The sequence below is a fragment of the Myotis daubentonii genome, chromosome 18, assembly GCF_963259705.1.
Source record: "Myotis daubentonii chromosome 18, mMyoDau2.1, whole genome shotgun sequence".
Taxonomy (NCBI): domain Eukaryota; kingdom Metazoa; phylum Chordata; class Mammalia; order Chiroptera; family Vespertilionidae; genus Myotis; species Myotis daubentonii.
Window position 1 is genome coordinate 21,877,740 of NC_081857.1, and position 13,180 is coordinate 21,890,919.

General features: G+C 38.7%; 1 protein-coding gene across 1 annotated transcript in view; it reads right to left on the reverse strand.

The window, feature by feature from the left end:
- AXDND1 (axonemal dynein light chain domain containing 1) overlaps nt 1-13,180 on the reverse strand; it is a 62,805-nt gene that overhangs the window by 26,754 nt on the left and 22,871 nt on the right. The window contains exons 12-16 of the mRNA XM_059673344.1: nt 7,536-7,656; nt 5,479-5,580; nt 3,901-4,064; nt 2,752-2,827; nt 274-508 (exon numbers count right to left, since the gene is read on the reverse strand). Of these exons, the coding sequence (XP_059529327.1) occupies nt 274-508; nt 2,752-2,827; nt 3,901-4,064; nt 5,479-5,580; nt 7,536-7,656 (698 nt within the window). The remainder of the gene's footprint in view (nt 1-273; nt 509-2,751; nt 2,828-3,900; nt 4,065-5,478; nt 5,581-7,535; nt 7,657-13,180) is intronic.

The window sequence follows — 13,180 nt, forward strand, 5'->3', positions numbered from 1 at the left end:
GAGACAGAGAGGCATTGATTGGACTGTAGGGCCTTGGAGGGAAGGTAGGGGAGGGTGGGGGTAAGGGGGAAAGATCAACCAAAGGACTTATATGCAAGCATATAGGCCTAACCAATGGTCATGGACAACGGGGGGGGGGTGAGGGTATGAGGGGGGAGGGGGAAGAGGGTAACGTGGGGATAAGGACACATATGTAATATCTTAATCAATAAAAAGTATATTAAAAAAAATCCTTTATGTCAAGCAATCTAATTATCATTGTTTTTTTCTTACCATTATCCCCAGTTATCCTTAATTTAAATTCTTTGTAGAGTCTGTCTGTGTTTTTTATAATTTCCTCCATGTGTTGGAGCTCTGGTGGCATTGCCCCCTCCATACTTTTATGGCGATGAAATATCCCAAATCCAACATCTGTCCAGTTTTCCTGTAAATATTTAATAATCTTGAGAGAATCATATTTTGACACTAGAGAACTCCCAGTAAACTTCTCTTTATCTTCATTCAGTATCTAGAGAGTAAAAGGGAGGTAAGGAAATTAGCACATTATCCACTAATGATTTCATTAAAGTCGAACCAGATCTTTATTTCAATTATTTTGGAGTTAAATATCCTATTATTATTTGTTCATACCATTTCTTCATCTGACATACATTTTATTTTCAAAATTAAAGTAAATTTAAATTAATTTGCTATCTTATAAGATTACCCATCGTTTACCAGGATGAAAATAATTATATTAAATCTATATGGGTAAAAAGTTGGTGATAGGCAATTAAGTACCAGAGAGCTAAGCATGTTTAATTGCTATATGCTTTCAAAAGGATATAATACATTTGTTTACATGATCCCCACTAGACTGGGAAAGTTCCTAGAATGTAATGGTTGTGTTTTATTCATACTTTATTTATCTGTTTAACCCCAAGTCCAAAACATGACATATCAATAAATATTCATAGAAGAAATAAAGTACTATCCTATATAATAAAGAGGTAATATGCAAATTGACCATCACTTCAACACAAAGATGGCGCCCCCATGTGGTCAAAGATGGCCTCCACAAGATGGCCAGCAGGGGAGAGAAGTTAGAGGCGACCAGGTTGGCAGGGCAGGGCAGTTGGGAAGGACCAGGCCAGCAGGAGAGGACAGTTAGGGGCAATCAGGCCAGCAGGGGAGCAGTTAGGCGTCGATCAGGCTTGCAGGGGAGTGGTTAGGGGGTGATCAAGGTGGCAGGCAGAAGTGGTTAGGGGCAATCTGGCAGGCAGGCAGGTGAGTGGTTGGGAGCCAGCAGTCCTAGATTGTAAGAGGGTGCAGGCTGGGCTGAGGGAAACACACCCCTGTGCACAAATTTCATGCACCAGGCCTCTAGTTTATATATAAAGTTTGCCATTACCTGTGATTCAGATAATGGAATCAAATCATCCACGCTTCAATAAGAATGACCATTATAGGGAAGGCTTCTTGCAGAGCATTAAGTGTAGGAATTTTGGAGTTGGAGAGACATGGACTCAAACTCTGATTCAGCCACTTGCCATTTATAGATAACTTGGCAAGTTAACATTTCTGTGAGATGGGGATTATAAAACCTGCATCATGTGGCTGCCATGAAGAATAAAATCACATATGAAAATCACCATTAGCCTAGCAGAGTGTTTAATGAATGAGTTATTATTATTCCTACTAAATGAAGAAGCATGGATTATTTCAATTTTATCTAAGCAATGTCAAAATTTCCAGAAAAACAGTTAAAAAAAAAACCAACCACCAGGTCACCAAATCAACTATATTGTGTATAAGACAACAAACCTTCAATTCGGAGAATATCCTGCTCAAGTCATTCCAAAAGAAAAGAAAATGGCTCCCTGGGATCTGGATAACATTTTATCAAGTCACAAGTTTGATATTCACTTTGGAGGAATTTCAGTATTTTATGTACTTTCCTCTGTCCAACTACTATAACATGATAGTAATTTGATTAATAAAACCTATTTCCATAGTTCAAACACTTTTTAAAAGAGGTTACTAATAAACAAAATGTGGATTATACAGACAATGGACAGAAAGGAAATTTGACACATGCTACGACATGAATAAACATTAAGAACATTATGCTGAAGGAAGGCTGTCAAGGGTCACAAAGGCCAAATCTAAATGATTCCACTTATATGAGGTGCCCCGAGTAGTCAAATTCAGAGAGACAGAAAATAGAGTGGTGGTTGCCAGGAACTAGGGCATGAGGAAATGGGCAGTTAGTGGGTGGGTAGTTTCAATTTGGGAAGATGAAAGAAGTTTTAGAGATGGATGGCGGTGATGTTTGCACAACAATGTAAATGTACTTAATGCCATTGAACCGTACTCTTAAATTGGTAAATTATATGTTTATGTATATTTTACCACAATTTGAAAAATGATTTTATTGATCTTAAAAGTCCAATTTGCCCTTAAAACCAAAGCCAGGTATAGGAGAGGCACAAATGTTACATCTTACAGTTAGAGAACTGTAACTGAAAAAAAGAAAAAAGGAAGAAAAGAAAAAAACCTATAGGAGAATCAGATATCTCCTCCCTGACTTTTTTTCTGGCACCGTAACTTATTTGACCCCAAAATCTAAAATAGAACTGAAAATAAAATAGTTAAGCATATTTTTAAAAGCCCCTGTAGTCTTGTTGTTTTCCTTGTCTTACCCAAAACTTAGTGTGGCATTTTAAAGATTGAGATGTGACTCAGCTGGAGGCGAGGAGTGGCAAATCTTACCTTTAGCCAGTTCTTGAAGTCTGGAAGAATTGATTCAAATATATTTCCTTTACTATGGGTTAAAATGTCTTCTACCCTGAAAGAAGGAAAAAGAGCAGGGTCTCAGAACAGGGTATAAAGAAAGAAAATCGTGAATCCATACACCATATGACAATAGTATGCTTCTCCTTAATGATTTTCAAGCATACCTTCCAGGTTCGCCCCCCTCCCTTCCATAGGCATTCATCTTTAAATTTACAAATAAAAACATAAATTCAGATTCTTCTCAGGCCTGAATAACCAAGTTACAGGGTCAGAGGCCACAGTAGTATTAAAAAGGTCATTTCGCCCTAGCCCGTTTGGCTCCCTGTGGACTGAAGGGTCTCGGGTTTGAGTCCGGTCAAGGACACATACCTAGGCTGCAGCTCAGTACCTGGCCCTGGTTGGGGCGCATGCAGGAGGCAACCATTCGATGTGTCTCTCTTATATTGATGTTTCTGTCTCTCCCTCTCCCCTCCATTCTCTCTAAAAATCAATGGAAAAAATACCCTCAGGTGAAGATTTAAAAAAAAAAAGGTGATCTATGGGTCTTCTGCATCCAAAATTAGATTACCGTAAGAATAATTCCTCTTGAATACAGCTGTCAAAACAACAGGTAAACAGAAAGGAAGCCTAATGAATAAATTCTGGTAGGAAAGTTTCGGGTCATATCTCTAAAGTCTCACAAGAAGAAACCTGTTGATAAAGAAGTTGCTAGAGAGAAAGGGAGAAGAGAACCACTGCCATATGTGCTCCCCTCCCAGTTAGGGCTCAACAAATGGGAGTGGCGGCAGCAACCAGCCTGGATATGTGCCAGCTTCAACTTCCAGAATTCCACATCTCCGAACTGGGAAACCTCTCAGAGGATATGAAAAAAACTGAAACCGCCATGCTCAATTTGAAATGAAAATGGTACTTCAATGTGTTGAGTCTTCTAGCCTGCATTCAAAGTATAGATTCCCACTGACTTCGGCTGTGATCCAGCCTAGACTTAACTACTTGATAGACAGCCTCTTCCACTGTCATATTTTTCGAACTGTTATACCATACTAGAGGCCTGTTGCATGAAGAGATTCGTGCAATAGGCCATGACAGAGTATAATCAGAAACACAAGATTCTTAGAGGTTCACTTGTTAGTTCTGAAGAACGTCTGCCATTTGATAAGGCCATCCTTAATTATGAGCAATTTCTGCCTTGTAGAATTTTCGTTTTCTTCCACTTCCTGTTTAAATTTATTCACTAAGTTTTTCCATTTCTGTGTCAACTTCTGCAACAATGCAAGGTCCGAAGTGTCCTAGATAAAAGGCATGGAATCAAACCACTTTTTCATTTATTAATGGAACGAATAGTTATTAGCATACACCAAGCCATTATTAATATTGTAATACCAGAGAAATCCATAGAAAATGGATTACAAAATTAAAAAGATATTCCTCTTTCAAAATATCATCAGTGACACTACTATACAGTCCCTTCAGTGGTAGATTTTCTGTGGCACTAAGTATTGGAGGCAAAATTTTTTTCCTTTGCAACAAGAGCCCAATTTCCCCATGAAACTTTCATGGGAGGTAGTGCAGTACACTAGAAAGAACAGAAATTCAAAGCTAAACAGAACCAAATATGAATCCTAGACATTTAACTGGCTGTGTAACCTGGGGGAATGTTATTTAATCTATTTGAGATTAATTTTTCTTATCCATTATAATAGGACTGGAGGCCCGGTACACGAAAATTTATGCACTGGAGGGGGGTCCCTCAGCTCAGCCTGCCCACTCTCACAATCCGGGAGCTGTGAGATGTCCTACTGATGGCTTAGGCCGGCTCCCCATGCCTAAGCTGCAGTCTGGCGACCCTTTCCAGGAGGTGACTGGGCCAATCAGGGGAAGGCACCACCCTCATCACCCCGCTGCTGCTGCCACTGCCAGCCCTCACAGCCACAGCAGCTGCCGGCCCTCCTCGGCCCTCCTCAGCCCTCACAGCCGCTGCAGCTTTATCTGGAAGGACGTCCGGAAGATATCCAGTCTATCCATTCTAATTAGCATATTACCCTTTTATTAGTATAGATCAGTGGTCGGCAAACTGCAGCTTGCGAGCCACATGTGGCTCTTTGGCCCCTTGAGGTGGCTCTTCCACAAAATACCGACTTCTCCGCATGGGCCACGAAGGGTCACGAAGTTTCAATCGCACTGTACGTGCACACCTGCACGTGGTATTTTGTGGAAGAGCCACACTCAAGGGGCCAAAGAGCTGCATGTGGCTCACGGGCCGCGGTTTGCCGACCACTGGTATAGATTGCCAAAAGAATTAATGAAATGACTAGGGTAAATGGTTTGACTCTAGAAGCACTAGGTACCACTTTCCTCCTTTGTAACCTAGTGTGCTCACTGAATTTCCCCATTAAATTGCAGAGAATGTATCAATAATACAACTATTTCAATAAACACAGCTCATCACAACTTTTTTAGTTTAATAAATAGAGTAACTATAAACAACATTTACAGTGTTATTAACTCAGATAAACTGCTTAACTTGCTTTAATTAGAAGACCTTTATTCACCTTTCCTTCGATTTTTCATTCTGCCACAATAAAGCACAAATGTAAAACTATGCTTAAAATTTAATCTATAAATTTAGCAAAAGCCTCTTACAGTCTCAACCCTCAACAGTTGGAGTCTCTTTTTCCATAAGTTACGTGAACTGAGGTTTACCTTTGTTGACAGCAGTATGATGAAATGCTTAGCATATTTATTCCAGGCTTTTTCATTGAGGTAAAGGTTTTTAGCCAAAATGACTCTATTTTTTTGAATTACCTATATTTAAAAAAGAACTGAAATTAAGATCCTAAATCATTAACAAACCACTTTAATTTATTAAACTCAAACCACTTTTACATTGAATTATGAACTCAATCACAATGACTTATATAAATCATGAATTAGTTTGAATCACAAATTTATATTTTCTAAAACTACTAAACTAGAACCAAATTGATAAAGAAGTTCCTAGAGAGAAAGGGAGAAAAGTGGGGGGAATGTTATTTAATCTATTTGAGATTAATTTTTTTTATCCATTATAATAGGACTGGAGGCCCGGTACATGAAAATTTGTGTATAGTATGTAGCAGAAATTCTCACACAATTTGATACCAAATACCCATTATAGCCCTAGCCGGTTTGGCTCAGTGGATAGAGCGTCGGCCTGCAGACGGAAGGGTCCTGGGTTTGATTCTGATCAAGGGCATATGCCCAGGTTGTGGGCTCGATCCCCAGTGTGGGGTGTGCAGGAGGCAGCCAATCAGTGATTTTTCTCATCATTGATGTTTCTATTTCTCCCTCTCTTTTCCTCTCTGATATCAATAAAAACTATATTAAAACACACACACACACACACACACACAAAATGTCATACTCTTAATAATTATTGAAAACTTCAAAGAGCTTTTCTATACATGATTTTATCTATTGGTATTTACTATATAAAGTTAAAACTGAAATTATTAAAAATCCATGTTAATGCACTTAAATGTAACATTAATAAATTAATATACATTAAAATAACATTTTTATGAAAAAATAATTTTATTTTCCAAAACAAATTGGAGAAAAGATTACCACTTTCACATTTAAGAACAATCTCTTTAATAGAATAGAGCGGAATTTTCATATTTGCTTTTGCATTCAATTTGTTGCAATATTCCATATCATGTAACTTCAAAAAAATCCACTACACTAATGTGAGAATGACAGTGAAAAAGGCAAATAACATTCCAGCATTAAGATGAAAGCAGTTTTTAAAGAAAGAAAGGAAAAAAGAAAGAAAGAGAAAAGATGAAAGTCGTTTTGACCTCAGGAAAAGGTCTCATAGACTCCCAAGAGGTCATACTTTGAGAACCACTGATACACGGAATCAATTACCAGTAGTATATAGTCATTCAATGAATGACTGTTCTAGACACTGTCCATGTAGCTGTAAACAAAAGAAAGTCATTTCCAGGGAGTGGACATGCTAGCTGTCGTTTCCTGTTGGAAGGAACTTTAGGGGTGATCTAACACAAAGCCCCATCAATTCAAGGCATTCTTTTACAGAACCCTCTGCTGGTCAGTTCTCTACTGTTCAAATACTTCTGGAGCGAGGGAACTCACTTGTCTTCTTTATTTTTCCTACTGAAAATGCCTAACTCCTGGATTTGTTTCTTATACATTTACTGTCATGACTATTTCATCTGGGCATGACAACGTCCCTTTTAAATTCTGGATCAGGATAGAACAATGTGACCTTGATAAGTTCTGACTATTCCAGAGGAAAATGGGACAAAAATCTGAATCTGTTCCAGGTCATAATGTGCTATTAAGTTTCTAAGTCCCAGATGTGAGAATAGGCAACTTAACAGCACACACTTAACACTTCAGAAAAATAGAAGATTCTTGCTCATACTGCATAGATTCTGGTGGGGGGGGAAAAGAACCCTTTTTGTGGGCAACAGCCAGGCACCCAATAGTAAAGAAACAAACAAACAAAAAATACAACTTTCCCTTTCCAGGGTTCATAACATCTACCTTATTCATCAATTAAATATGCATCTTCATGTTTCTATTCTTCTTTTTTTAATTTATTTTTATTGTTGAGAGTATTATAAATGTTCCCTGTTTTTACCCCTTTGCCCTCCTCTCCTTGACTCCCACCCATCTTTTTTTAACTTTTTTGTCCAATTGAAATTTTATTCAAACCAAAAAGAAGTTCAGTTGATGATTCCTGACGAACCAACCTTTAGGGACAATTCATAAGTGGCTGTGCTCCAGATATCTCTTTCTGCCATTAGTTGTTTAATATCGTTCTCCAGCCTTCCTCTTTGTAACATATATAGGTCATGGTACTCTTCTACAATTCTTAAGGGAAAAGTAAGAAACAGCTATATAGGACATTTTTTCAAAAGAAGAACTTTTTCTTTTTTAAAAAAAGCAAGTTGTCCCTTTAAAACTGATCATAGTATAATTGCTGGATATTTTGATAATGGAAACATAAGAAAAATATTCGTAATTCATTAAAAAATCTCACAAAAGTTAAAGTAAAAAGTTCAATATACTGTTTCCTGTTCAAAATACTTTTCATTATATTCTTCTAATAGAATTTTCACAACATGGTATTCCAATAATATAACACTATATCTAATAACAATTTTAGAAAATAAGTAGCAATAATACCGTAGTGTTATTGTTAAACTTGTATTTCTCATAGACTCAGGATTCTTTACTAAAGGCATAAAGCCCAATCGTTGTGAGACATTACATTTTAAAATTACATGTAATTAGTATAAGATTTAAAGAAATTCACTTGCCATGAAAAGAATTTCTCAACCAACCAACCAAAAGTTAAGTATAATTAAGTACCTTCTTCTTAAATGTTTCCTTTGTGTTTACAAAAACATAACTTTTCCTTCTAACCTACACTGAAGCTTCTCTTAGAATTAAAAGCCCTTCTGAGATTAAACACAAACACAGTAGTAGTAAAATGAATAGAAGCATTTGATAAACCTTTTAAAACACATCCTCCTGAAGAATATTAACTTCGCTACATGGATTAAAAGCCAGCAAAGCAGAATTCTTTCCATTTTGCTGAAAATCAGGGGTCACTGGCATCAGCTCCTGAAGCCTCATTCTACTTGGAGGCTCCCATTTTTCAATTATCTGAGAAAAATATGAACCACCCGAGGTGTCACACAGATGAATACAAATACAGAAATTCCACAAGCTGTATCCTTAAGATTTGTGCACTTTACTATCTGAAAGTTAGACCTCTATTTTAAAAAGAGAATGATTGACCCTTGTTTAAAATAGCAAAACAAAAAAATTGAGAAACAACCTCAAAGTCCAACAATGAGGGATTGGCAAAATAAAATATGATGTAGCTTTATGATAAAAAATACTCTGGCCGAACTGGTTTGGCTCAGTGGATAGAGCGTCGGCCTGCGGACTCAAGGGTCCCAGGTTCGATTCCCGTCAAGGGCATGTACCTTGGTTGCGGGCACATCCCCAGTAGGGGGTGTGCAGGAGGCAGCTGATAGATCTCTCTCATCGATGTTTCTGACTTTCTATCCCTCTCCCTTCTTCTCTGTAAAAAATCAATAAAATATATTTAAAAAAAAATACTCTGTAGTTAAAGATCACGTTCTTAATACTTTGGTACTTGGAAAATATTTGAGAAAATCAGATGCTTAGTGGGTAGAGCATCCGCCTGCAGACTGCTAGGTCCCGGGTTTGATTCCAGTCAAGGGCCTATGCCGGGGTTGCGGGCTCAATCCCCACTAAGGGTGTGCAGGAGGCAGCTAATCAATGATTTTCTCTCATCATTGATGTTTCTCTCTCTCTCCTGTGGAAGGCCCCCTGCCAGGGAAGGCGCTGGCTTTCTTTTAAATTCATGTCCACTGAACCCATGATGAAGGCAGAGCCTTATCTTGGGGATATATCCAGCCAAGAGGTGGGAATGCCTCAGTTGACCTTCAAAGCCAGGTGCTGGGAAATAGGTTCTTATCTAAATCTAGTTGAGCACCAGGAATGAATGCGATTCGGAGGTGACTATTTACGAGGAAGTTACAAGAATGCACACATTCCCCCTTTTATTTACCCTTAGTAAAACTTCCTGGTATTTGGCTATAAATAAAGGTTGTTGTGCTGGCTCTGGGCCCTGTTCATCTATCAGAGAGCAGACGCCACACCTGGTCCCAGCTTTCCTCCATTTCTGTCTCAGTCTTGTTTTATTCAATTTTCCTTAACCTCGTCAAGTTCTATTCAAGATTTCATCAACCCCCAAGTTCTCTCTCTCTCTGCGCTGGTCGCAAGAAGAGAGAACACCATCCCCCCATATCTGGCACCTGAACAGGGACCCCCATACTCTCCCTCTCCCTTCCTCTCTGAAATCAAGAAAAATATATTTTAAAAAAATAAGTTAAATAAAATAATAAAATGAGAAAATCCAAATGATAAAATTATACATTTTGATCTCATTTTTATAAAAAGTACATAGAAAAAATATATCAAAATATTAATAGTAATTAACTCTAAGAAAAAGAATTATGAATGTTCTTTATATCCTTATTTATGTTTCTGTATTTTCCAGATTTTCAATAAAGTAATCAATTACCAGCAAAAAGTATTATTCTGTTTGGTAATCCTCACCCGAGGATATTTTTCCATTGATTTTTCAGAGTGTGGAAGGGGGTGGGGGGAGAGGGAAAGAGAGAGAAAAACATCAATATGAGAGAAACACATTGCTTGGTTGCCTCCTGCACCAGTATATATCCATTCATCAGAATATGAGAGTTGCCTTTTGTCCTTATCTTATTAATTGGGTAGGTATAAAAATACATCTGGTTTTTGTTTGCATTTTCATAATTAGTAGTATAAGTTGAGATTTTGGGGGGGGGATTTTAGTGAATCTACTATAAGGGCAAAGGTTTTTTTGTTTTGTTTAGTTTTGAACACTACCTGGCATATATTAAACAGGTATTTGCTGAATGAATAAACAAATAAACTAGAACTTCCTTTGTGCTAATGTCCATTATAAGAACAAAATACCTTCTAAAACTAGAAAGAAGGGGAAGGAAAGGACGAAATAAATTTTATCTTTTTCTTTTTTTAAAATATTTTTTATCCATTTTTCACAGAGAGGAAGGGAGAGGGATAGAGAGCCAGAAACATCGATGAGAGAGACACATCGATCAGCTGCCTCCTACACACTCCCCACTGGGGATGTGCCCGCAACCAAAGTACATGCCTTTGACTGGAATCGAACCTGGGACCCTTGAGTCTGCAGTTCGATGGTCTATCCACTGAGCCAAACCGGTTAGGGCAAATTTTATCTTTTTAATGGGGATAATGATAGCATATAATTAATATATCTTATGAAGCTAATCAGGCAGAGAGGGAAAAGTTAATGATACAAGAGAAACAGGGAATATTGGCTGAAAATATATCAAGTAGGTAAGAGGGGATATAACAGGACACAAATGGAGGTTGGCCTTAGAAAGGATGAACTGTGTTCATCCACAGTTAAGAGAAGGGAAGATATACTAGTAATGTATGAACAAAGATGCAGGTGGGTGGGTAGATGTAGGGGTGAGCATTTGAGTTATCTTCTGTTTGCTTCTACTTTTTTTTTTTTAAGTACAATTTACATTCAATATTATCTTGTATTAGTTTCAGGTGTACAGTTTCAGGTTAGACAATCATGTACCTTACAAAATGTTCCCCCTGGTATTTCCAGTACCCACCTGGTTCCTTCTATTTTTTATAAAGCAAGGTCATCAGCTCAGAAAGAGGATGGAGAGATAGTATTAGAAGTATGAGGACAGAAGACAAAGTATAGTACAGTTATCTACTAAGATAAGAAGGCTAAATCCACTATTCTAAATAGTAGAGCATTTAGTGGGCAAAAAATGATCAAGGTACCCCTTCTCATCCTAGTAAAAAATAAATTAGAATAAAATAATCTTTTTAAATTCAGATTTTATATATATCTGTGTTTTTCTTTTTTAAATATATTGTATTGATTTTTTACAGAGAGGAAGGGAGAGGGATATAGAGTTAGGAACATCGATCAGCTGCCTCCTACACACTCCCTACTGGCTGGCACCGGCTCCAATCGCTCCACACTTTTAGCAGGTGCAAGTGGGGCCGGCACCGTCAGTGCGTGGGAACGGCAGCGGTGGGAGCAGAGCTGCCAGCAGACAGGGGATCAGGGGTTGCAGCGGGAGGGGCCGGGCCAGGGCACAGAGGATGGGCCGAGACCCGCCCCATGCCGACTGCAGCCTCGCGGCCCACAGTTCCTTTCAAGGTGCATGAATTTATACACTGGGCCCCTAGTCTACATAATAAAAGCATAAGCGACCGTTACAGCAGAATGACCAAAATTACCGGTCACTATGATGTGCACTGACCACCAGGGGGCAGACGCTCAATGCAGGAGCTGCTCCCTGGTGGTCAGTGCACTCCCACAGGGGGAGGGCCGCTCAGCCAGAAGCTGGGCTCACAGCTGGCAAGTGCAGCGGCGGTGGTGGGAGCAGCAAGCCAAGAGGTAAGGAGCAGCGAGCAGGCAGTCAGACATCCCCTGAGGGGTCCCAGACTATGAAAGGGTGCAGGCGGGGTTAAGGGACCCCCGCTTCCCCCCACCCCTCCAGTGCATGAATTTCGTGCACTGGGCCTCTAGTAGGCTATTTAATAGTATATACATTACCACTTTTGGTTTTTAAAAATGCATGTGTTTACATGTACATAGAAAAAGTGTCCACAAGAATATACATTAAGATATTTACAGCAATAACCTATGGGTGGTAATGATGCTAGAGGAATTCATGGGCCACATTTCCCAGACATAAGTAGGAATGAGGTGGAGGTTGTTGGGGTGCCACTGAAATAAGCATCTGCAGAAGCCCCTACAAAAGGATGAGATGTGGACAATTTTATTGGCATAGAGTTATATTTCTCGGGTTTCAAAGTCCCCTGCACCCTTAAGCCAGCCCTGGAAAAGGTGCAGCTGGGGTTTAAGCAAAGCCTGAAATAAGGCCAGTGTCCAGAGTTTCCATCCATGTTGCAGCTGGGTTTGGTTCAGCATCCAAGCTAATTAAAGTCCATTAGTCCACATGGGTGCAGGGGATCGCGCCCTGCAACAGGAGTCACAGGAGCCAGGCCAAGAGAGCAAGAGGGAACTTCCTTGGTTGGGAAGTTTATATATTTAGATTTCTCGAGCTTGCAATGGCCACACCCATCCTGGCCAGCTACCTGTTTCAGGTGTGACTGGTGAGCAAGCACCTTCCCATGTCACTCGGACCTTTATTGGGCATGTGTCTAAATCGCCTTTATCTAGCCCCTTCCTCCATCAATCAGTGGGGAACAGACTTGGAGAATGTTAAATGCAGCTTTTGGCAAAGCTGAATAAATGGCATGCCTGTGTCTAGACTTCCCTTTCCCTCTTTCCTGTTAAATAATAACCAGGTTATTACAACAGAGTCAGTCAGATCGTAATATTGTTTTATTCATTTTTGCTTGTTTGTGTTTTCTAATGTTCTTATAAGGTATATGTACTGCTTCTATGTTAATAAAATATTTTAAGTCAACTAAATAAAAATTTAAAAATGCAATTAGACACATCTTTTGATATATACCCAAGTGCTTCTAGTAATTAGAATTCTAACAGAAAATGAAATTAAATAGAGGTCAGCAATCTATGGCCTGTGGGTTAAACCTGGCCCACTACTTGTTTCTTGCATAATACATGAGCTAAGAACTTTATATATTTAATTTTACTTTTTATATTTTTCAATAGTTAAAAAAAACAGAAGAATACATCACTGACACATGAAAGTTTTACAAATTCAAATAAAGTTTTATTGGAACACAGCCATGTTTTGTTATTGAA